General features: G+C 43.5%; 1 protein-coding gene across 1 annotated transcript in view; it reads right to left on the bottom strand.

Annotated features, from left to right (window-relative positions):
• Nucleotides 1-718: 718 nt before the first annotated feature.
• Nucleotides 719-25,445, bottom strand: part of MTNR1B (melatonin receptor 1B) — a 65,040-nt gene continuing 40,313 nt past the window's right edge. Inside the window, exon 2 of the mRNA XM_029601707.1 lies at nucleotides 719-1,693. Within this exon, the coding sequence (XP_029457567.1) occupies nucleotides 825-1,693 (869 nt within the window). The 3' untranslated portion in view covers nucleotides 719-824. The remainder of the gene's footprint in view (nucleotides 1,694-25,445) is intronic.

The raw sequence follows: 25,445 nt of genomic DNA, 5'->3' as shown, positions 1-25,445 counted from the left end.
TCAGGGGGCAATGTCTCTAAATGGGTTTGATTTTCACATAGCTTGACAGGCAAAAATCTCATTCATAATTAGAAATGATCTCAACCTCTCAAATTTATGGCTAATGCCCTTCTTATTATTTGCATTGTGCCAAAGAGAGCCTCTTACTGGAATTCATAGGTGTAATTTTTATAGGCAACCTATTAAGGTGCGCTTGGAAAGTCTTCTTAATCAGGCCAGTGGCACCCAATGTAATTGGCACTATTTCTGTATCTTTCTGTCACATTTTCTTGGTCTCTGATTGCCTCTCTTGGTACTTCAGGATTCTTCCCAAATATGATGCCCAAATTAGTCGCTGGGTACTGTCACCTCTGTCAAGCAATGCCATTCTTGTGTTTTTCTCCTTCATCACGCTGATTTTCTGGCATCGACCTTCCTGTCAGTGGGAATAGGAATGATTCACAGTGAGTAAAAGTCAATGTTCAGATAGGAAACATTAACTTCTAATGGTATCAAATCGCATTTGACAATGGCAGGCTTTGCCCGGAAATAAATTAGTATTGCAGTTAACACAGACTCATGAGCTTAATTGTTAATGTTTTATGTAAAATATTGGTAAAATAAAACTATATTCAAGTTGATCAGTGTATATTTTAACTTTATTGCAGCAGTTTTCTGTCTGAAGCACTTTTGGGGATGACTGTAACCAACTCAATTCATCAAGAAATGCTGACTGGAATAAACTTGAGTCTGTAAATGTAATGAAAAGCAAAGGATGTTAATCATGAAAGATTACCAAACGGCACTTTATAAAGTGGCACACTGCTGTTTGTCTGATATATAATTTACATTGAATCAGTTTTCATTTGGTCATTGTTATTTAAAGCAGGAGAAGGCTTGCTCTTCAGTCCTTCTGTCCCTCCTTTAGATATTTCCTGAAAGAAGAACCTCGGCATCCACAGTAACATTAGGATTCGTTTATATTCGTTGCGGAAATTCTGATTAAGAAGTCCATATATGATCGCATTGAGGCAGCTGTTGAAGTACGCCATGAAGTAGCTGGTGATGAACAGCCACTCAGGAATGTTTGGTGCAATTTCCGAAGGGCTGATAGCCACCGCCAGCCCAATGAGGTTCAGTGGCGCCCAACAAAAAGCAAAGATCACGAAAACCACAAACATTGTGAGAAAGTTTCTGAAATCACTTGGCTTCAGTCGTGGTTTTATTTCAGATTTCACTTTCCTTCTCACTTGAATCACTAAAATCCAGATCCTGAGGTAACAGAAAGTCACAACAGCGATGGGTACTATGAAATGAATGACCACCACAGCAATGGTATAGGAGGAGCTCGCTGTCTGAACAAAGGTACAGGAATAGATCCGCGGATCATATTTTAAGGAGCCAACAAAAAAATTCGGCACAATAGCAACAATTGTTAGTGCCCAAATGAGGCAGACATAAATCATTGTGTTCCGAGTACTATAGAGTTTATCATAGACAAAACTATGGCAAATGTAGCAGTATCTGTTGATTGCAATCCCAGTGATGTTGAAGATGGACCCGATCACACTCAGTCCCATCACAAAGCCACTGACTTTACAATGGATTTCACCCAATGACCATCCATTGCTTGAAATGGCTACAAGCACCAGCGGATATGGGTACAAGGCCACCACCAGGTCTGCAAAGGCCAGGCTGACCACAAATGCATTACCTAAGGAAAGAAAGAAACAAAATATGTGAAACTATGCAGACATTTTCATTCAAAAAGACATCGGTATTTCAGATTCAGAGTTATACATTCATATGGACAGAAGAAAAGTGCAGAATTAGTTATTTGTTTCTAGTTATAGTAATGGAAGCAAAATTGCCTCATACAGTTCCAAACTTTCAAAATGTGTCAAGTGGGCAAACGATGAAACCAAACCATAATGAAAGTGCTTAACTCTTCAAAGAACACAAGTACTACCTTATAGTGAAATACAATGAATTTGCAATACTGGGACAGATGGTTCTATTATAGAAAGTAAACTACACAGATGCCCACATATTTGGTCAAACTGGGCACTTAACTTGGAGATTTGCAAACTTATTTCTTTAAAACTTCATAATTCAAAAGTTGCATGCATTAATAAAATAGTGTGCTTGGAAAACATTAGGCACACTAATATCCCAGGTAAGTGCACAAGTCTGCACACCGTTGGAGAAAATGGTTGGCTTTTTCTTTTGAAAACAGAGACTAGGAAACATGTATACAGGGTAATTTTGTAACACTGCACGAAAGTTATCTGGCAAATATGCAGCTAAGTTATTTTCAAAGTGGACTTAGGCGCACATGTCCACTCTGAAAATTATCGGGAAAATTTTCAAAGGCCTACATGCGTAAAAACCGGGGTTTACGCGCGTGGCCGGGCCTTGCACACGCAGTGCGCATTTTATAATGGGCCCGGCCACGCGCATAAACCCCGGTACGTGCACAAGTGCCGGGCCACTCCAAAGGGGCTAGCCAGGGGTGGGATGGGGCGGGGCAGGACGGAGGCCAGCCGGGACAGTGGCCATTAGGGAAGCGCGCCCTGGCAGCTGGCCGGTGCGTGATTATTGCTGCTCCAGAGGAGCAGTAAGTAACAAAAGAAAGCATTTTGGGAAAGTTAGGATAGGTTTAGGTGGTGGGGAGGAGAGAGGGAAGGAAGGTTAGGCAGTGGGGTAGGGAAGTTCCCTCCCAGTCCGCTCTTTAATTGGAGCAGATTGGGAAGGAACTGGCGGACGCCCGACTGCGTTGGCGTGTGTATTTAGCGAAAATTTGCCCCCCCTGAATGTGCCACCTGCACATGCACGCCGGATTTTAAAATCTGGCACGCATGTGCGTGTGGCCGTCAGATTTTATAACATGCGTGCGCCAGTGCACGCATGTTATAAAATCAGCACGTCCATGTGCACGCACCAGGAACCGTGCACACATGGACATGTGCACATTCCTTTTAAGATTGACCCCTATCCTGGCAAAACTATGGGCACACAATTACACCTGCTATTTGGTGCATGCAGTTTTATTGAGAGAATTTATGTGCATATGTTTTAGAATCAAAAAGTCCCAACAGCATCCAGACTCCCCTCCCTGGAATGCCCCTCCCCTATGTGTATATAAGTGTGGGTATACGTGTACTTTTACGTGTATATTGGTCACCCAATTTTCCAAAGGGCCATTTCCGTGGGTAAAGCACTACTTTACTGCTAGAAGTCCCTTTGAAAATTACCCTCCTTAACCATGCATACAAGTGCTGTCTACTGAAACTATGAGCAATCAAATTTTCTGTAAATACAGGGGAATAAAAATCGGCCCCCTCCTCCCAGATTTATGCTGAGAAAAATAGCCTAATGTAATTGGATGCAGGGTGGTTGATTTTAGTGAGATTCAGGAGTTGCCACAGAAGTGCACATTAACATTTATCGGGGTCAATTTTCAAAGTCATTTACATGCTTAAATAGCAGTTTAGGTGGGTAAATTGCCTTCTTCGGAACCACTAAAATGTTTGACACCAGGGTTCACGATGCTTGTGCTTTTAGCTGCATTGAAAAGGGGCATTCCTCTGGGCACGCTTAAATCAGAAAGGAAAAGACTGTTCAGACCTGCGAACAACAGGGGGAAACCAACATGGCCAGTTTTTAACACATGAATTTTTAAAGGGAAAGTACCCATGTGGTTTTCCTTTGAAAATTTGGGTGGCAGATGCTTATTAGAGCTGCCTGCACAGTTTGCAGCTACATCAACTGTTCAAAAATCATCCCTTTTTAATTTTATTTATTTTATGTTTTTATTCAAAGTTGTTAGTCACCTACCTCCAGCAAAATACAATATAATTCAAAATACAATATGTAAACGTAGTTTTTAAAAATAAAAATATCGAAGGATTTAGTGCAAGTGCCCTTATTATAAAACGTCTTATTAAATAATCATGTTTTGCAAGTTTCCCTAAAAAACAAGATATTCCACCCACAACCGACGGTCCGAGTGCAGGAGGTCGCTCCTGGAACCCTGCTGGACTTTTGGTAAGTCTTGTGGGGGTCAGGAGGGTCCCCCAAGACTTGCCAAAAGCCCCTGGTGGTCCAGCGGGGGTCCGGGAGCGATCTCCTGCTCTCAGGCCATCGGCTGCCAGTAATCAAAATGGAGCCGATAGACTTTGCCCTTACTATGTCACAGGGGCTACCAGTGCCATTGGTCAGCCCCTGTCACATGGTAGGAGCACAAGATGGCGTGGGCCATCCAGTGCTCCTACCATGTGACAGGGTCTGGCCAATGGCACAGATACCCTGTCACATGGTAAGGGCAAAGGACCATCGGCGCCATTTTGATTAGTGGCAGCCGATGGCCCGGGAGCGGGAGATCACTCCAGAGACCCCCACTGGACCACCAGGTACCTGTAAAACGTTTTTTGGGGGGAAGCTAAGGTATTAGTTTTAAAGGGTCGGGGTGGGTTTTTTGTTTATCGGCTCAGGCGCAGCCGATAAACAAAACCGCGATCGGGCCCGATGAAAAAAAACCACATGTGAATCGGAACCGGAATCCGAACCAATTCCGGTTCCGATTCACATCTCTACAATACAACAGGTCACAAAGTTCAATGCTATAAAGTTCAATGTAAAATGTTCAATGTAAAATGTTCAATTAAACTGTCACAAAGTTCAATGTAAAATGTTAAAAATGTTTAATCTTAAACGACACAATGTTCCATTGTAAAACAAGAAGTCTACTCTAACAGACTCCTCTGTTTCCACTGTAAACCGGTGTGATATGTCCGATGAACATCGGGATAGAAAAATAAATAAATAAATAAGTTATATCTTCTGTTTTATTTTACATTCCTTTCCGAATAATATCTAACATTCTATTCAATTCTTGATCGCCGCTTCCGCTAAAGCAAGGATTTCAAAGCATGGTCCACAATGACTCCAAGATCCTTTTCCTGGGTGTTGATGCCTAATATGGAATACAGCATGTGTACCTATAGTTTGGATTATTCTTCCCTATATGCATCACTTTGCAACTGTCCACATTAAATTTCAGCTGCTCTTTAGATGCTCAAGTCCCCAGTCTCACAAGATCATCTCACAATTTCTCAGAATTGGCTCATGATTTAACTACCTTGAATAATCTTGTGTCATCTGCAAATTTGATCTCCTCACTCATTGCTCCCTTTTCCAAATCATTTCTAAATATATTAAAAAAGCACCAGGGATACTTTCTCCATTGAGAGACTTGATCATTCAGTCCTATTTTCTGTTTCCTTTCATCCAATTACCAATCTACAATCGGACATTTCCTCCTATCCCATGACTCTTTAATTTCCTGATGAACCTTTATCAAATACGTTTTGAAAATTCAGATACACTATATCAACAGACTTATTATCCTTGTCCTCATGTTTATTAATCCCTTCAAAAATAATGCAACAGATTTATTTCTATAATTTGTTATACATCTTATACTATAACCAGAGACTCATATATCATAATCATTTTTAATTTACTCACCCAAGGCTTAACATTTCATTAAAAAAAAAGAGATTCAAGATTGTCATTAAACACACTATATACCACTTCTGCACTCCAAAGAGCTTCCATCTAGAGCTAATGATAATTGGCCCCAGTCCAGCAGATAGCAGCAGGAGGAGACTAACACTGACCCAATTTAACATCAGGGCCTCAGCTCTATAATCCACTAGAAAGGGAGAACTCCTGAAGTTTACAAGTTCAAATATTGCTGCCCAGCTGACTGTAAACGGGGACAAGCTATGTTCTCCTCATGATTCAATTTTCCAACTGTTAGTAAGTAATTTCACAGTAATACTAAAAAATGATGAACATTTTGTCACTTCCTTTCTCATCTGTTTGCAAGCTGTCATATGGATCAGACACTAAGAATAGTACATTATTCTTTCTTTCTCAGACCTGGTTTATGCATGTTTAAGGTTGGATTGTTTACTTTATCATTAGATGTGACACGAAAAATAATCCAGAGCCTGTGCACAGTTCTGAATAGGAAATCTACACTTCTACCTTTGCAAGAGCACAGTGTCCTTGATTAGTGGTTTTTCTTTCAAATTCAATACACGGATCTTTATCTAATACAATACCCTGATGATGCATCAAAGGATTGGTGTGAATTTCTTATTTAGCATAAGAACTTGCCCCACACATTACAGAGAAAGAGCGAGAGAGATCAGACACTCACATTTTGAGAGTTGCAATCTGTGTACTCATTTTTTTTAGCAACTAACTGCAAAATATTTGCATACAACAGGATCAGAAACTTTAAATGCACCAAATCATGGGCATATTTTAATGTTACTCGTTTTATCATGGAAGCCAAATTGAGATACAAGCCTTTGCACAATAACCTCACTAGATAATCTCACTTTCCTAGGGCATGCTCAATCAGTGGCAGAGCATGACTTCACACTCCAGCTTCTAATTTCATTCTTCAACCACGATACCATTCTCCCTTTCTCCCACATTATGCTCAAGAATGAAAATGATGATTACCAGAAAGAATGTGTACTGCATGCATCATAAATCAATATTCTTTATGACAAGGCTGTCAAGCTACTCTACTCATGATCTGGTAATATATGCACTGTATGAGCGAAAGCATGGAATTGGTCTCTTCGAGTCACATACCGCATCTCTAACTTTTATATTGCTGTGAATCATGAATATCGGCAAACAAAATGTCATATGAATTTTGCTAATTTACAAATAATCCCCACTTTGGAATGAGAAGGGTTGTCTTATACTTTTTAAAATTATCTTGTTGAAGTGAGTATTTCCCAATATGTGTAGATCATGTTGAACGAATGCTTCTGATAATTATGTTAGGTTAGTGTTATCACGTAACTCTCTCAGTGCAGTTCAAAGTCACAATTTGCTCAATTTGTTTAAGGCACGCTTTAATTCCCAAAGCATAACTGTACAGCAGGCTTCTAAATTTCAGTACCTTCAGGTAGAAGGTCATCCTTATTAGAAAACAGTTTCCTAGTGGAAATACTAGTAATAAGAGACTGATAAAGGCGGATGCACACATCATGTACTTGTGGCATACCAGATTTCATAACACGTGCAATGCACTTTAACATCTGGTGTCTGTTATCTTGGGAACAGTAGGAATGTTCTAAACGTATCCCATGTCCAGGGGTGTGCGATAATAAGCCGCACCGGGTTTTAAAATAGCGCGTAATGGCACACGTGCTATTTTACATGCACGTGTGCTATTTTTCACACACGCATCACTGAAAAATTCCCCTGAAAGTTGCTATAGCACATTGCAAGTATAACATGCTTTTTTTCAAAAATGTGTATTTGTACCATAGAACCAATGGTTAAATCTCACTTAGAGATAATAGAGTTTCTCACCGCACCCATTGTCACCCTGTAAAACAGGGACCACACACACATTGGTGTGTATTAAAACGGGGTGGGCCAGGGGCGATCCAAGGAAGGGACAACATTTATGCTCATAAGTTGCTATTTTAAAAGCTGCCAAGTGACATGCATCAGTCTTTTACTTGCGTATATTTATTTACTTCTCCTCAGTACCTGATGTAAGTGATCGTAAAGATCTTAAAAGTGCAAAAATGTCTGGGTAATATGGGGAGACTTTGGGCTGAAGAGCCAAGAGGGTCTGCATGAGCGGCAGATAGACTGGGCAAACTGGTGGACTAATTGGTAAAACTGGTAATTTCCTTGTCACACACATATTATAACATTAGAAGATTTATGAGCGTAAAAGCCAGCAATTGCTAAGAAAAATATGCAAGCTAAATTTTCTGTGTAAAGGATTAAAATTAGGAGCACAGATATTCACATAGGGGCAGATTTTCAAAGGCTACGTGCGTAACATACGCGCGTAACCCGAGAAAATCTGCCCCTGTGCGCGCTGAGCCTATTTTGCATAGGCTTGGCGGTGTGCACAAGCCCCGGGGTGCGCGTATGTCCCGGGGCTTGAAAAAAAGGGGCATTCCGGGGGTGGGGCTGTAGGTGGGGCACCGGCCCAGGGGCGTGCTGGGGTGGGACGAGGCCTCCGGCACAGCCGCTGTGCCGAGGGATGGTGCACCCCGGTGCGCGCAAGTTACGCCTGCCCAGAGGCAGGCGTTACTTTCAAGATAAAGGTCAGGAGGGGGTTTTAGTTGGGGCTGGGGGGCAGGTTAGATAGGGGAAGGGAGGGGAAGGTGGGGGGGGGGGGGGGGCGGAGGGAATGGGGAAAGCCATCAGGGCTCCCTTAGGGCTCAGCGCGCGCAAGGTGCACAAGTGTGCACCCCCTTGCATGCGCCGACCCTGGATTTTATAACATGTGGTTTATAGCGCTGGTTTTAAAATCTGGCCCAGTGAGCAGATTTGTGCCACTTATCTGGATAAATTTTGTCTTCTTTGAATAAGTGGTGGCTTTGCTGCCACTCAGCCAGATAAGTCTAAAAAGCCACTACATAAGAACATAAGAACATAAGAAAATGCCATACTGGGTCAGACCAAGGGTCCATCAAGCCCAGCATCCTTTTTCCAACAGTGGCCAATCCAGGCCATAAGAACCTGGCAAGTACCCAAAAACTAAGTCTGTGCCATGTAACCATTGCTAATGGCAGTGGCTATTCTCTAAGTGAACTTAATAGCAGGTAATGGACTTCTCCTCCAAGAACTTATCCAATCCTTTTTTAAACACAGCTATACTAACTGCACTAACCACATCCTCTGGCAACAAATTCCAGAGTTTAATTGTGCATTGAGTAAAAAAGAACTTTCTCCGATTAGTTTTAAATGTGCCACATGCTAACTTCATGGAGTGCCCCTAGTCTTTCTACTATCCGAAAGAGTAAATAACCGATTCACATCTACCCGTTCTAGACCTCTCATGATTTTAAACACCTCTATCATATCCCCCCTCAGTCGTCTCTTCTCCAAGCTGAAAAGTCCTAACCTCTTTTACTGAAATCCAAGTAGATTACATTAAGTGTTCTTCCTCAATCCAATTTTCTAGTCACCCATAGGTCTCAGTGTTTAAATATTAACTATCATCTGTTTTATGCTCAGTTCCGATTTGCTGTTGGAGTAGAGGTGGATATTTGGTGTAGGACGTTACAACTGTCATCAGTGATTTATATGCTCTGTCTGTAGTGAACTGAGTTTTCTTATCTTTTGACTTCCAATAAGTATACATGCACTCCAGTATGCACCTGCAGTCCAGTCCCCTGGTCTGACCATTCACTTATAAAAACCAATCTTTCCATAAAGAAAACTACTAGCCCCCAACCCACACACAACAATATTATACATTTCAGAAAACCCTGCTCCAAAGATGACCTAATGCTCTCCTTCACTAACGCCCTTGATAAACTAGACCTCTCAAATGCAGACTCTGCCCTCTCCTCTTGGAATAATATTACCAGCAACATTGCCGACAAAATCTGCTCTTTAATGTCTAAAGAACTAAATCCTGCTCGCAAAAACAAAAAACCTTGGTACTCGTCGGGACTAAAAAACCTGAAACACGAACTAAGAACTAAAGAAAAGAAATGGCGCAAAGATCCCTCCCCTACCCTGAAGGCCTCTTACAAATCTGCCCTCCACACCTACAGAACTACCATCCTTAAAACTAAAAGAGACTTCTACGCCCTCAAAATCCACAATTTTCAATATAATGCCAAAGCCCTCTTCTCATATGTCTCTGATCTCATGAAAACTGCTCCACCTCCCATCTCTGATAATGACACCAAAAGCAAATGCGACGAACTTGCTGACTTTTTCCATGACAAAATCTCCAAGCTTATGTTACGTTTTGCATCTTACATCCCTCACCTCAATACCAAATCTAAAAACTCTAACGCTACTCTGGACTCCTTCGAAACCACTTCGTCCTCTGAAATAGAATCTCTCTTAAAAAAAATGAAACACTCTTCACACCCATCTGACACCATCCCCACAAAATCACTATTGACCATCCCAAACATAATAGCTAAACCCCTAGCGGAAATAATCAACTGCTCCCTCTCCCTCGGATATGTTCCCGCCTCATTGAAACAAGCAATTCTCAAATGCATACTGAATAAACCTAATCTGGACCCCTCAGATCCTGCAAACTTTCGGTCATTTTCAAACCTTTCATTTTTAGCAAAACTCATTGAAAGGGTAGTCAACCTCCAACTCTCTGATCATCTGGAAAAACATAATATTCTATTCCCATCCCAGTTTGACTTCCGTAAATTCTTCAACACTGAAATCCTCCTAATATCCCTCACAGACACTCTCCTCAAAGGATTAGATAAGGGACAATCTTACATTCTTGCAATGCTTGATATCTCCTCCGCATTTGACACCATCAGCCACAACATTCTACTAAATTGACTCACTGAAATTGGCATCACAGGAACTGCCCTTCGCTGGTTTGAATCCTTCCTCAATAATAGACACTACAAGGTCAGAATAGGTAACAATGAATCCAGCCCCATTAACTTAACTCGTGGCATCCCCCAAGGCTCATCTCTCTCTCCAACTCTTACCCCTATGCCAACTCCTTGCTGACCTAGGTCTCACCCACTTTATCTACACTGACGACCTCCAAATCCTTATTCCCATACAGATTCTATCTCCAAATCTCTTCAGACCTAGGGGTGTGCATTCGTTTCCTATGTATTTGTAATCTGCAACGTATAGGGCCATATTCGTTGTATTTATGGGGAAGCGAAACGTATCGCGATTCCCCACGAATACAATGAATCTTCACTGAATTATTCGGCCGTCTAAAGAGGCGAATTTAAACAAACTCCCCCACCCTCCTGACCCCCCCAAAACTTACCAAAACTCCCTGGTGGTCCAGCAGGTGTCCGGGAGTCATCTCCTTCACTCACACCCTCGGCTGCTGGTATTCAAAATGGCACTGATAGCCTTTGCCCTCACTATGTCACAGGGGCTACCGGTGCCATTGGTCAGCCCCTGTCACATGGTAGGAGCAATGGATGGCCAGCGCTGTCGTAGCCCCTGTGACATAGTGAAGGCAAAGGCTGTCGGCGCCATTTTTAATAGTGGCAGCCGACGGCCCGAGTGCAGGAGGTCACTCCCGGACCCCCGCTGGACCACCAGGGACTTTTGGCAAGTCTTGTGGGGGTTAGGAGGGTCCCCAAGACTTGCCAAAAGTCCCTGGTGGTCCAGTGGGGGTCTGGGAGCGATCTCCTGCACTTGGGCCTTCGGCTGCCAGTAATCAAAATGGCGCCGATAGCCTTTGCCCTCACTATGTCACAGGGGCTGCCGGTGCCATTGGTCAGCCCCTGTCATATGGTAGGAGCACAAGATGGTGCCGGCCATCCATTGCTCCTACCATGTGACAGGGGCTGACCAATGGCACCGGTAGGCCCTGTGACATAGAAGGTCAAAGGCTATCGGCGCCATTTTGAATACCGGCAGCCGAGGGCGTGAGTGCAGGAGATGGCTCCCGGACCCCCCACTGGACCACCAGGGAGTTTTGGTAAGTCTTGGGGGGGGGGGGTCAGGAGGGTGGGGGGTTGTACTTAATTCAATTTTAGCTGGGAAACGAATAAGAATTAACGCATGTACATATCAGGGGCCCCCCTTGCCGAATATAACGTATCTGCCCCCCGACGAATACGAATCCTGAATGCAACGTATGGCAACCCTCTGCACATCCCTATGGGACAACTGTCTCACATCGATTAACACCTCCTCACAAATCTCAATCACACTCTTAACACGTCCAAAACCGAGCTCCTTGTCATCTCACCTGACCTTAACAACCCTACCCCCCATCGACCCTTCCGTAACTATTTCCCATCTGTGAGAGACCCTAGATGTCATTCTAGATAGCCAACTGAACCTAAAAAAATTCATCAACACCACCATGAAGGATTGCTATTACTGCAACATCCTTCTCCTAGGCCTCCCCACATCTTCCATCAAACCTCTCCAAACGCTACAAAATGCTGCAGCCAGAATCTCTCTAATACCCCGCAGAAAAGATCATATTACGCCTTTCCTCAAAGACCTCCACTGGCTCCCAATCCCCTTCAGAATTCCTCCATAAGAGTCTCACAATCATTCACAAGACACTTCACAACCAGAATGTTCACTGGCTAACGATCTTACTACACTTCCATACCTCGAATAGACCCACCAGATCCGCTTACAAAGGATCCCTTTACACACCCTATCCCAAACTTTACCCATCACATTTCCACAAAAGAATGGGCTCTATCCATAGCTGGACCTTCAATCTGGAACTCTATGCCCCCCAACCTTCGCCAAGAACACTGCACCCAAACTTTCAAGAAAAAATAAAACCTTGGCTATTCAAACAGGCCTTTACACAATCACCTCCTCTCCCCCTCTGCACTCACCATTGTACATATTCCCTCTCCACCCAATTGTACTCGCCACCGTACTACATTCCTTCCTTTAGTCAACCCTTATTCACCGTTCTTCCTCTCCCACTCTCCCCTCCAGCCCCCAGCTCCATACCCTCTCCCTTATTTCACTTAACCACCAAGTTTATTTACGCCTTAAGTTTTAATTGTTAACACCTTATTATAACCTTCTAGACGTTCGCTTTACCTTCTCTTCTTATACAACCAATGTTCCTTTAACTCCCTGTTCCATGTAACTTCCTTTTCTTGTCTTCCCAATGTTATTTTATTCCCGTTCTATGTAACCGATGTGATGTGCAAGCGAATGTCGGTATAGAAAAGTTTTAAATAAATAAATAAAATAAATACATTATAAGGTGAATTATCAAAGGATCTAGCCGGCTAAGTAAGGACTTAACTTACCGGAATAAAGCTGTTAAAAACCGTCAGGGCTAACCAGCTAAATTTAGCCTCCAAAGTTTCACTAAGTGGCTGACTTTAGCAGACTAAATTCTGGGTGGGTCTAGGAGTGGTGTTAGGTCAGTGAGAAGAAGCGAAGACTGCTGGCACTGAATTTAAGCGCCAGCCATCCAGCTTGACCTGCCAAATTTTAGGTGCTGCAAGAGCAAGCCAATTATTTTCCCATTCACTATTCCTTCTTACCTTACTTAGGAAAAAAAAACCCCCAAGCAGGACTGTCTGATCTTCCCTCCCAACTGTACTTAAACAATAAAAGAGTTATCTGTGGCTGCTCCCCTCCCTCCCTCTCTCTTGACTTGCTGTCATGAAAGAAAACAGGTTACCTGCAGGGGATCCCCTCCCTCTCTCCCTGCTGTGCAAAAAAGGAGGGTGCAGCTTGTGGATCGTCTTGCCTCTGTTCTGTAGAGAGCCATTGTGTGTGAGATTGTGTGTGTGTGTGTGCGAGATTGTATGTTTGTGTGTGTGTGTGTGTGCGAGATTGTATGTTTGTGTGTGAGATTGTGTGTGTGTGCGAGATTGTATGTGTGTGTGCGTGCGAGATTGTATGTTTGTGTGTGTGTGTGAGATTGTATGTGTGTGTGTGTGAGTGTGTGTGTGAGATTGCGTGCGTGTGTGTGTGTGTGTGTGTGTGTGTGTGAGAGATGGAACTGTTATTTCATCAGGAGTGATGTGGAATAGCGAGGTGGAAAATGCACTTCCTAATTCCTGTTGCTATGGTAGAATTCATGCCTTGGGATTACTCGGTAGGAGAATTGTCACTCTACAGCCTCCCCCCCCCCCCCTCACCGCGTATTTCTATTGTCCCACGTGATCAGGAAAACAGCAAAACAATTGCAACGTGAATTCCAAATTATCAGTGACAGGAGGAAAGTATTTCACAGTTGCTGCCACGGTTCCTTTATTTTTCTGTCACTCAGCCCGTGCAGGCAGTTATAAAGGGGTTTGCTCTCTTCTAAGGGACTCTGGAAATTGCTGGTTTATTGTATCTTTCAAGGTAGAAATATAATTTCATCCATTACCGAAGAAAAAAACAAGCAGGAGAAGAAAATATCCATAGTGAAAACAGCCAAAAGTTCAGGCGTAGCCAGTTCCAGTCCTCAAGAGCTACAAACAGGTTTGGTTTCCAGGACATTCATAATGAATATGCATGAGATATATTTACCTACAGTGGAGGTAGCGCATGCAAATCTTTTTTTATGCATATTTATCATGGATATCCTGAAATCCTTTTGAGGCTTGAAGTTGGTCACACCTGCAATATTTCAATCTTAATAAGTACTTTACATTTCCTTTAGCTGCACCATTTCTGTTCATTTACATTTTATATCGCAGTAGCAGCAAGAGAAACTCTGAAATAAACACTATAGTTAGAATAATTGACTGATAGGGATTTTTTATTTTTTTTTAAATAATTATGAGCGATGTGTCTGGTTGTGCTCGGGATGTTCAGATATAGCATGGCATATCCAGGGATTTTTTTGCATCTCCCCTTGCATATTTGGAAAAGCGTGTTCTAAATTCGATAAGTAAAATACAAATTGAGAAGTAAAATGCCATAATGCTGGACATTACCGCTCCAGTGCTTCTTCTCAGGTACTGCCCTGATGCAGTCTGTCAGACTTCATCTTTAAAATCATTCACTTTCATTCTAGGTTATTAGTGGCTGAATCATATCGTGCAAACCAGAACAGCCAATTGTCAGCTCTTCTGGCAAATGGAGCTACAGTACAGAACTCTGCTGTAAGATAGCCACGATCTGTGACAACTAGGGATATGTAGGGGGCGTGAGGGAGATTAATTGCTTCCTTTTTCATGTAGGGGCAGGGAGTTGTTTCGTTCCTTTATTTAAATATTTTTTCAATTTGGCAGAACCCAAATAATAAACTGGAACACAAATACCTTAAAACTTTTTCCTCTAAAATTGGATGCACCCTAAGGATCTCTGCTGCCACCCATCCTATTCAATAAGAACATAAGAACATGCCATACTGGGTCAGACCAAGGGTCCATCAAGCCCAGCATCCTGTTTCCAACAGTGGCCAAACCTGGCAAGTACCCAAAAACTAAGTCTATTCCATGTTACCGTTGCTAGTAATAGCAGTGGCTATTTTCTAAGTCAACTCAATTAATAGCAGGTAATGGACTTCTCCTCCAAGAACTTAACCAATCCTTTTTTAAACACAGCTATACTAACTGCACTAACCACATACTCTGGCAACAAATTCCAGAGTTTAATTGTGCGTTGAGTAAAAAAGAACTTTCTCCGATTAGTTTTAAATGTGCCACATGCTAACTTCATGGAGTGCCCCCTAGTCTTTCTATTATCCGAAAGAGTAAATAACCGATTCACATCTACCCGTTCTAGACCTCTCATGATTTTAAACACCTCATGCCACTTACAATTATCATAAGACAACAGAGCTTCAAAGTGAACATCCACACTGAGGAATTCCAAATTCTTATGCCAACATTAGACACCTGGGAACAACCAACAGCAGTCCTGGAGATATGCCTTATGAAAATACAAAGCTGGAAGTCCAACAATAGACTTTTTATAAAACAGGGACAAAACAGAAATCCTATAGATAAGTAATGCACTGAGACCTGATAAGCCCCCACTTATCCTAGACAATGTCACCTTACATCCTCAATGCAAAAGAAAGAACCTAGGAGTCATCCTAACATAGAAATCCAAATAGCAACAGTGACTAAGAAAGTATTCTCATGAGTCTGAATGGGGAAACAACAATGCCCCTTTCTACAACCAGATGACCTCAAACCATACATGCAAGCAGTGGCACTCAACAACCTAGACTACTGCAATCAATGTCACCTACAGGTTCTTATGGCCTGGATTGGCCTCTGTTGGAAACAGGATGCTGGGCTTGATGGACCCTTGGTCTGACCCAGTATGGCAATTTCTTATGTTCTTATGTTCTTACACAAGACTACTTAAAAAGACAATAAACAAACTACAGATAATCCAAAATGCAGCCTCCAGAACTAACACAGGTAGCAAGAAATGGGATCAAGCCTCCTCCATCTTAATTTTCTACACTGGCTGCCCATATCCCTGTGCATTCAAGATTCTAACCTGACATTCAGGGCACTTAACATTGGCCCCATGTACCTAACTGAGAAGGTAAAATGATATCATGCAAGCCAAGCCAAAAACAACTAACTGCTCCACCCCATAAAACTCTCTGACTGAAAAAAACACAAGGACCAGAACCTTCACAGAAGGAGCACCAGAACTATGGAACACATTTCTTCCTAACTGCAAGGAATCAATGAGTAGTTTTGAGTACATGGATTTTTGACACCAACTAAATGAAGGATTTGACACCAATCAATGGTGGATTTTTGACACCAACTAAAAACCTGGCTATTTACCCAGCAGACTTAACTCCCCATAGGACAGCATATCACACTTGTCTTCTTGTCAATTCAATAATCTATACTTTGTAAATAATTGTAGAATTAATTGAATAAGCTATCCTTTCTAAACCTTTGCTGTCAACTACTGTTCTTTGTAAATCATAACTATCATCTATTACAGAGGATGCTCAGATCAGTCCTTTGGGCCCCCAGCAGTCGGGTTTTTAGGAAACCTCTAATGACTATGCATGAGATTTAGCTGCATGCACTACCTCTTATGTATGCAGATATTTCTCATGCATATTCATCAGGGATATCCTGAAGACCTGACTGACTGTGGGGGTAGGGGTGGGGGTACCTAAGGACAGGTTTAAGCACCCCTGATCTTTTCTATGAACATATCATTGTTGCTCTGGAGGTGGACCCTTGGCCTGGTGCAGGATTGGTACGGCCCTCTGGTTGGACCCAGAGAGCGGCTGCCACCAGGAGGTGGAGCACACAAGGAGACAGAGGCTAACTGGAGCTTCACCAATAACAGTCCGGGGTTTCCGCAGGTTGAGCCCTTGGGTACCCGGACCGCCTGGACTTAGGTGGGCCTCAGGTGGTCTCCCGGAGAGGTAGCGGAGGGGTGTGCCCACCACAAGCAAGGGTGCGCAGCTGATGTACAGTGGATGGACTAGACCCGAACTAGAAGCTCCAGATACCTCAGGGAGGTACGGTTCAGGAAGGTTCTCCGGGCGAGGCAGGCAGCACCTGCGGATCTAGTCAGGTGGAAGCCGCGGTTAGTTTCCAAGCAGGTTGGTCTGGTAGTCACAGTAGGCCAGAAGAGAGTGTCCGAGTGAAGCTCAAGGGTCAGAGTCAGAGTATCAGTCCAGGAGTAGTCAGCCAAAGTAGGGGCCAATACCAGAGTCAGTCCGAGCATAGTCAAGGCAAGCGAGGGTCGGTTCCAGGTGGAAGACAAGAGAATGGTCAGGGAGGCAGTGGTCAGTTCCAGGCGGCAGGCAGGAGATTGGTCAGGCAGGCAGAGGTCAGTACCAGAGGACAGTCTGAGAAGGATACAGGAATACATGGAGACACTGGGAACAAGGAGACGCTAGAACAAAATAACACTGGAACACAAGAAGGCAAACTAGTACACCAACGGTGTCGACCCGATTGCCAAGACGAGGTCCTGGGGACAGGGGCCTCGCTCTAAATAGGGTTAAGCAGTGATGTTATCACTTTGCGGCTTGTTTGGGTCTCCCGCGCTCGGCCCTTTAAATACAGAGACGTCGGCGTGCGTGCGCCTAGGGGTGGGACCGAGGTGGCCGAAGACGCAGAACCCCAGCGGGAGCTCCGCTGCGAGGCCTGGAGCGAGAAGGAAGACGAGGCAGGCTGCAGTGAGCGTTGGGGACGCCGGGAGCTAGCGGCAATGGCAGTGGCGAGGCCGGCACAGGTTGAGGGCAGCGCAAGGTGAGCAGGCCCGGTCGCAGCACCCACGCGGCCGGATGCGCAACAATCATGGTACATGCAAACTACCTATAATATAATGCCTCCCATTGTTTCTTAACCAGTAATATAATGCATTAATTTTTTTTAACACACTTTATTTAGCAAATGATCTACACACCCAGAAACATAGACTTCATACATAATAATGTGCCCAGTTATATAAAATTAAAACTACCAGAATGTTTATATACACAAGACAATTTCCAGTTCCTTCTTAAGATAGTAGCCATCCCCACCAAAGTACCTCAATGAAACAACACCAATCAGGTTCGTAAATACTGCCAGTCCTTCCCCCAAATTTGATCATATTTATCCAATTTCCCCTGAAGGGAATACGTAATCTTTTTAATGAAAGCAATATCAGTTAACATTTAAAGAGATTAGAACTCCTCTTCCAGAATAATGCTAACGTGTGTCGGGCAGCATAGATACAATGATTAATCAAAGTCATATCTTTATCTCCCAAATTTACATTTACAGTCCGCCAATAACCTAACAATCTCAAACAAGGTGACTAATCAAACACTATGTAATCTGTTAGTGGCTGATCAGCTACGAAAAGATGGAATTAAAATGTGAATATAAATTAAATTAAAAGTGTAAGTTGCTGTCAATAATAAACTTTGAGATTGAGAGCTCCTAAATAATCCTCCCTTAGGCCTTGAAATTCTGCCGTTGTGCAGCTCTAGTCTTGTAATAGCCTATACCTCACACTGATGCCCTCATGTCTTCGGCTGCAACGGCAGAGTTTCCTGGCCGAGCCGGGATTATGTGATACTGTCCTGGCAGAATTAAAGCACCCAACACAGAGAGACCTTTGCGACCATGAAGAGAGGAGCAGGCCATTTAGGAAATATCATAGAAATTGTGCCTACAGTAAGAAAGTAGTGAAACGGAGCACTTTTCCTCCTCCTAAAGACTGGAAATGGAGACCTGCAAGCATTAAATAAGACTTCCAGAGGGGCAGCCGTGTTAGCCTGTAGCAGGAAGAAGAAAACCGCAAAGAGACTGGCGGCACCTTATAGATGAACAGATTTATTGGAGTAATCAGATGCTCGTAGATTATAATGGCAACTACATGGGCGCAGCTGTGTTTTTGCCAGAATATACGAGTTGCGAGAAGAAGTAAATATATTTGGGTGTGACAGGTGCTGGGGGAAGCCCATATGTATAAGTCTGAATGTCTATTTGTAGGCAACTCTGTAGTCCAAATGGAGTGAATTAATGGAACAATTAGGGTGGCTTCTCTGCTTATATCTCCCAAGTATCTGTTGTTGTTGTTGCTGCATTTTTGGGTTTTTGTTTTACGACAGTTGCTGTTTACGACAGTTGCCCTCCAGAGGCCAAAGGAAATGGAGGGAATGGAGACCTGAATGACCATCTGCTAACGAAGCATGTTTGTAGATGTGTTGCTGAGCTATTTATGGAATGATGATGATGTAATGGTTGTTTTCTTTAAATGCATTCCATGCACCTTTCTGTTTCCTGAGACCCAGCTCCAAAAGAAGGAGGTAATTTTCAAAAGGATTTGCCCGTGTAAAGCTGGGTCTTACGCTTGTAAATGGACTTTTGAAAATTGCTATTTTTATATGCGTGACTCCTTTGAAATTTCACTGAATTTTCGCAAGGGTTTACATGTGTAAATGGACTTTAAGCATGTAACTGGGCTTTTGGAAATTGCGATGATATATGCAACTTTTACGCCCGTGAACCCTTTTGAAAATTACCATCTATGCTTTTGTTGTAACCTGGCCTTTCTAGTCAATACGTTTTAAAGAATAATAAATAGAGAAAACCATTGAGTATAATAACTTACATAATGGAAAAGTAATGGTACATTGCCTATCTCCCTCTGCAGTTGATCCGCATAACAGTACGGTTCAATAACTGTAAGAAAAGTTTTAGAAAGTGCCAAGTTCAGAGTTTCTCCTGAGTACTGAAGAATATCTATCTGTATGCACTGTGTAGATAAAGCCTGAGTTACTGGAAGTTGCTTTCTTTGTTCAGTGACTCCTGATCCAGATGTGCAGATTAGGGCAAGGCACCAAAAAATACACACACTAACAGCTGTCAAAAAAGGTCAGACCAATAGCTCATCATGCAGCCTCAGAGGGAAAGCTGAGCTCAAAGCTAAAATCTGGATGTCATAGCATGTCCAGGGGGGATTTCATGCATTACCAGAGATGCTTTTAACCACTAGGACAGTGGTTGCCAAAATGTGTTCCTAGGACAACTGGGAAGATTTCCCAAGAGTTATGTAGGAGTCCTCACCTTGAGCTGGTGCCAGTCTCACCCTGGAAGAAGCGAAACTGGAAATGAAGTCAAAAGAAGAAGGTGAGAAACAGGTTTAGGGAAAGCCACGCTGCATTTTCTGGGACATACGATAGAACCAGAAATCACATTGCACTCACCAATATGCTTAACTTGCAGAAAACTGCAAGCAATGAAGAAAGCCGAAGAGACCTGACAACAGTGCAAGCATGGCAGATTTTTTTTAACCCCCTTATTGTTGTTGCAGAAGGACTACCAACAATTGTTGGCACTTCTCAGCACCAGAAAACATTGACAGAAATGTCCTCCTCCTGTTCTTTGCTGATCCCAGGGTGAGTAAAAACCCTAGGCATTCTGCTGGGCCTGAGAGAGGGCATGGGCTGAGCCTGCAAGGTTTGAAAGGTCCAGGAAATGTAATCAAATGAGAGAGTGGTCCTTGTCAGAATGAAGTCGCAGTAGAAGAAGGGTGAAAGCTTGAAACAGACCCAGCAGCTCCAGCATCTAGAAAGCTAGGGACAGACATCAGACTCACTGGTCTTTAGTTTCCTGGATCACCTCGGATTCCTTTCTAAAAATTCCTTTGGCAACCCTCCAGTCTTCAGGTACCATAGATGATTTTAATGATAGTCTACAAATTACTAACAACAGGTCTACAGTTTCATTTTTCAATTCTTTCAGCACTCTGAGATGTATACCATCTGGTTAAGGTGATTTGCTACTCTTTAGTTTGTCATTTTGCCTTTTTACATTCTCCAGGCACACTGAGATTTGATTAATTTCTGCTGAATCATTACTTTTGAATATAATTTCTTCCTCAGTGAAGAACAAAGCAAAGAATTTGTTTAGTCGCTCTGCTATGGCTTTTGTCATCCCTAAGTGCCCCTTTTACCCCTTGATTGTCTAATGGTCCAACCGACTCCTTCGCAGGCTTTCTACTTTGAATGTACTTGAAAATGTTTTTATTATGAGGTTTTGCTTCCATAGCAAGCTTCTTTTCAAATTCTTTCTTTGTCTTTTTTATCAATGCTTTGCTTCTAACTTGCCAGTGCTTATGCTGTTTCCTGTTTTCTTCATTTGTATCTCTTTTCCATTCTTTAAAGATGTTCTTTTAGCTATTATAGGCTAACTCACCTCACCTTTTAACCATGCTGGTAGACATTTAGCTTTCCTTCCAACTTTTCTAATGCATGGAATACATCTGGTCTGGGCTTCCAAGATGGTATTTTTAAACAACCTCCATGTCTGATGTAAACCTTTAACCTTTGCAGCTGCTCCTTTCAGTTTTTTCTTAACCATTTTCCTTATTTTATCATAGTTACCTTTTTGAAAGTTAAATGCTGTTACAGTAGATTTTTTAGTGTCCTCCCTCCAGTTATTAAATAAAATTTGATCATATTGCAAGTACTATTGCCAAGTGGCTCCAACACTGTTATCTCTTGCACCAAATCCTGTATTCCACTAAGGACTAGGTCTAAAATAGATTCTTCTCTTGCTGGTTCTTGTACCAGCTGCTCTATGAAGCAGTCATTTATTTTATCTAGGAACTTTACTTCTCTAGCATGTCCTGAGGTGACATTCACCCATTCATTGCTGGGGTAATTGAAATCACCCATCATTACTGTGCTGCTGATTTTGTTAGCTCCCTAATTTCTTTTGGCATTTCATTTTCTGTTCATTCTGGCTAGGTGGACAGTAATATACCCCCACTGCTATTTTATTCCCCTTTCCACCTGGAATTTCTATCCATAAAGATTCAACATTGCATTTTGTTTCTTGGTAGAACTTTTTTCATGTTTGACACAATGTTCTCTCTAACATATAGTGCCATCCCTCCATCCAATTTTATCCATCCTATAATTTCGATATAATTTCTACCACGGTGTTCTCGAAGCAGAAGGCGGACCTCCTACCACCTCTTCAGAGATTTGATTGTCCCATCGATCCTCTACCTTGGACCTCGCCCCCCCCCCCCGAGGGCGTATCTATCCTCTGTCTCTTCCCAAGACCAAGGCCATGATGGAATACATCCTTCCACCCTTCCACATCCCCTGCTGGCGCAGGGTTCTTTTTCATCACAAAAAAGGACTGATCTTTAAGACCGTATATCGATTACCGTGGTCTGAATGCGATCACTCTCAAGGACAAGTACCCTCTGCCCTTGATATCTGAATTGTTTGATCGGCTACATGGAGCTTCTGTCTTCACCAAGTTAGACTTATGTGGAGCCTACAACTTGGTGCGTATTCGCCCTAATGATATCTGGAAGACTGCTTTCAATATCAGAGATAGGCATTACGAATATTTAATGATGCTCTTCAGCCTTTGTAACACACCCGAAGTTTTCCAGTGAATGATTAATGAAATCTTCAGGGATCTCTTGTACATCTTGTACCTGGATGACATTCTTGTCTTCTCCAAGGACCTGGCTACGCACCATACCGATGTTCATACTGTATTTCAATGTCTTCAGGAGAACCATCTGTTCGTGAAATTGGACAAATGCCTGTTTGAAAAATCCAGCTTGCCCTTTCTGGGGTACATAATTTCCCAAAAAGGGTTCTCGATGGATCCTGTGAAACTCAAAGGAATCCAAGACTGGCCACAACCCATGGGCCTGAAGGCACTTCAGCGTATCCTAGGATTCACAAATTACTACCGCCACTTTATACCGCACTACTCTACGCTGGCGGCTCCTCTTACAGTTTTAACCCGTAAGGGTCAAGACACCCGAAACTGGACCCTGGAGGCTATCTCTGCCTTTCATCATCTCAAAGAGGCTTTCTTAACAGGATCCTGTCTCCATCATCCAAATCCTGACCACCCCTTCCTGGTTGAGGAAGATGCCTCCACAATTGGAGTGGGGGAGGTCCTGAACCAATGTTCTGCTTCTGGATCCGTGGTCCCGTGTTCCTTCTACTCGCGCAAATTCTCCACTGCAGAACAAAATCACAGCATTGGAGACCACGAGTTACTCGCCATCAAGCTGACCTTGGAGGAATGGCGCCCATGTCTAGAGGGCACTCAACATAAATTTATAGTGTTCACAGATCATAAAAATCTGGAACACTTGTGCCAAGCCCAATGTCTCAATGCCCGTCAAGCCCGATGGACTCTGTTCTTTTCCAGATTTAACTTCGAGCTTCGCTACCGCCTGGCAGAGAAAAATCTCCGGGCAGATGCCCTATCACGTTCATTTGAACCTGAAGACAAACCCAATGAACCCGGTCATATTATTGACCCAGCCTGCATTAGTCTTTCGGCTACTCATCCTGTTCCTTCCGGGAAAACTGTAGTGCCCCTTCGTCTCCGTGAAAGAGTCCTCCAGTGGGCACATGACTCTAAGTTTGCCGGTCACCCAGGGTGAGCGTGAACCTTATCGCTGCTCCAGCGATTCTTCTGGTGGCCCACTATGGTCTCTGACACTAAAGTGTATGTCGATTCCTGCAGTACCTGTGCGCAACAGAAACCCCTGGTTGGGCAACCTTGGGGTTTACTCCAGCCACTTCCAGCTCCAGAAGAACCGTGGACACATCTTTCCACAGATTTCATCATGGATTTTCCACCATCTAAAGGCCACATGGTCATATGGATTACAATTGTGTTGTGAACTAGCTCCTATGGGAGGAGGAGTTAGCAATCTGTAATGAACTACTCTTCCAGAAGGGAGGAGTTAGCAATCTTGTTATGAACTGGTTCCTATGGGAGGAGGAGTTAGCAATCTGTTATGAAATGGCTCCTGAAGAAGGAGGAGTTAGCAATCTGTTAGGATATCCGTGAGGAGTTAGCAATCTTGTTATGCTTCGGCTCCTGTGGAGAGAGGAGTTAGCAAACTGTATGGGTTTAGAGTGCGGAGTAGCAATCTGATATGAGTCTGTTGCTGAAGACTCCTGATGGAGAAGAAGTAGCCATCTGTTACCAGCGGAGTGCTTGGAGAGGGCATTCAGCTGTAGAGGAATGTAGATAGGTGGATCCTCGGGCTGATGGCAGATGACTGCGACCCCAGGAAGATATTCTGAGAGGGACCACCGGCTAGGCTTGAGTACGGAAACAGACACAGATAATTCTTTTATTAGACAGGTTAGTAGAACTACCAGAGGTGGCAGTAGTGAGCTGATATGCCCGGCAGGGCTGAAGTCCCTCAGGTACTGGAACAGCGATCCCAGGATTGAGCTGTAGAGAAACTATAGATAGTGAGTAGACAGGGTATGCTGTGTTCATAGCCAGAACTGGATGACAAACTCACATAAGGTCTTTAAGAAGCTCAGTAGAGAATCTTCAGAGTGTTCAGGAACATGGGCCTCGAGGAACGAGTACCGGTTCCTATCTTCAATTTGAAATAACGATAACTCACAAATATCTGTATCTGCAATAGCTTCCAGGCAGTAGAGAATTTTCAGAGTGTTCAGGAACATGGGCCCTCGAGGAGTAGGTACCGGTTCCTATCGGCAATCTGAAATAAAGATAACTCACAAATGTCTGTATCTGCGATCACTTCCAGGCAGTAGAGAATCTTCAGAGTGTTCAGGAACATAGGCCCTCGAGGAGCGAGTACCGGTTCCTATCGGCAATCTGAAATAAAGAAAAGAAAGTGAGGCCCCCGAGGAGCGAGTACCCCTGGTAAGTCCGAGGAGGCAGAGTAGCTTAAGTATAGTAACACCCTTGCTAATTCGATGTACTAGTAAATACTGAGACCTTTTATATTGGAAGTGGATGACGTCATCTCAGGGGGACGCCCCCGAGGTTTGCACCCTTGCTGGTACATCAATCAGAGCGCGCGCGCGCCCTATGTCATCAGGAACATGGTGGATCTGCAGCGTCGTGCCGGTCTGGAGACGCCGGAGGGGAGACGGCAAGAAGACGCCACGGCAGCTAACCATCCATCAGACCCGGAGGGAGTCGCCACAGAGGTAAAGAGGGCGGAGTGAGGGCGTTGAGCAGCGATGGACGCAACAAATTGACAGATTCTCCAAAATGGCCCATTTTGTTCCACTACCGGGCCTACCATCTGCACCCGAATTGGCACGCCTGTTCTTTTCGACACATCTTCTGACTACATGGCTTACTCAAGGACACTGTTTCTGACAGAGGCCCACAATTCATCACCAGATATTGGCACGCTCTTTGTAAAAAGTTTGGCATTAACATTAGTTTAACAACAGCATACCATCCTCAAGCCAATGGACAAGCTGAGTGTACAAACCGCTCCTTGAAGGCCTTCCTCTGCGCATATACAAACGATCATCAGGACAATTGGTCTGAGCTTCTTCCTTGGGCGGATTTCTCCCACAACTCCCACATTGCCGCTGCCACAGGTACTTAGCTTACACCAAGCCGCTTCCCGAGCCAAGAGATCTGCTGACAGCCATCGACGCTCGGCTCCTGAGTTCCTTTCTGGCCAGAAAATCTGGTTAAGCACCTGTTATATTCGACTCAAGATACCTTCTCAGA

Source organism: Rhinatrema bivittatum, chromosome 5 (assembly GCF_901001135.1).
Source record: "Rhinatrema bivittatum chromosome 5, aRhiBiv1.1, whole genome shotgun sequence".
In the NCBI taxonomy this organism is placed as follows: Eukaryota; Metazoa; Chordata; class Amphibia; order Gymnophiona; family Rhinatrematidae; genus Rhinatrema; species Rhinatrema bivittatum.
Note: the sequence above shows the minus strand (reverse complement) of the source record. Positions and strands in the feature narration are given on the sequence as shown.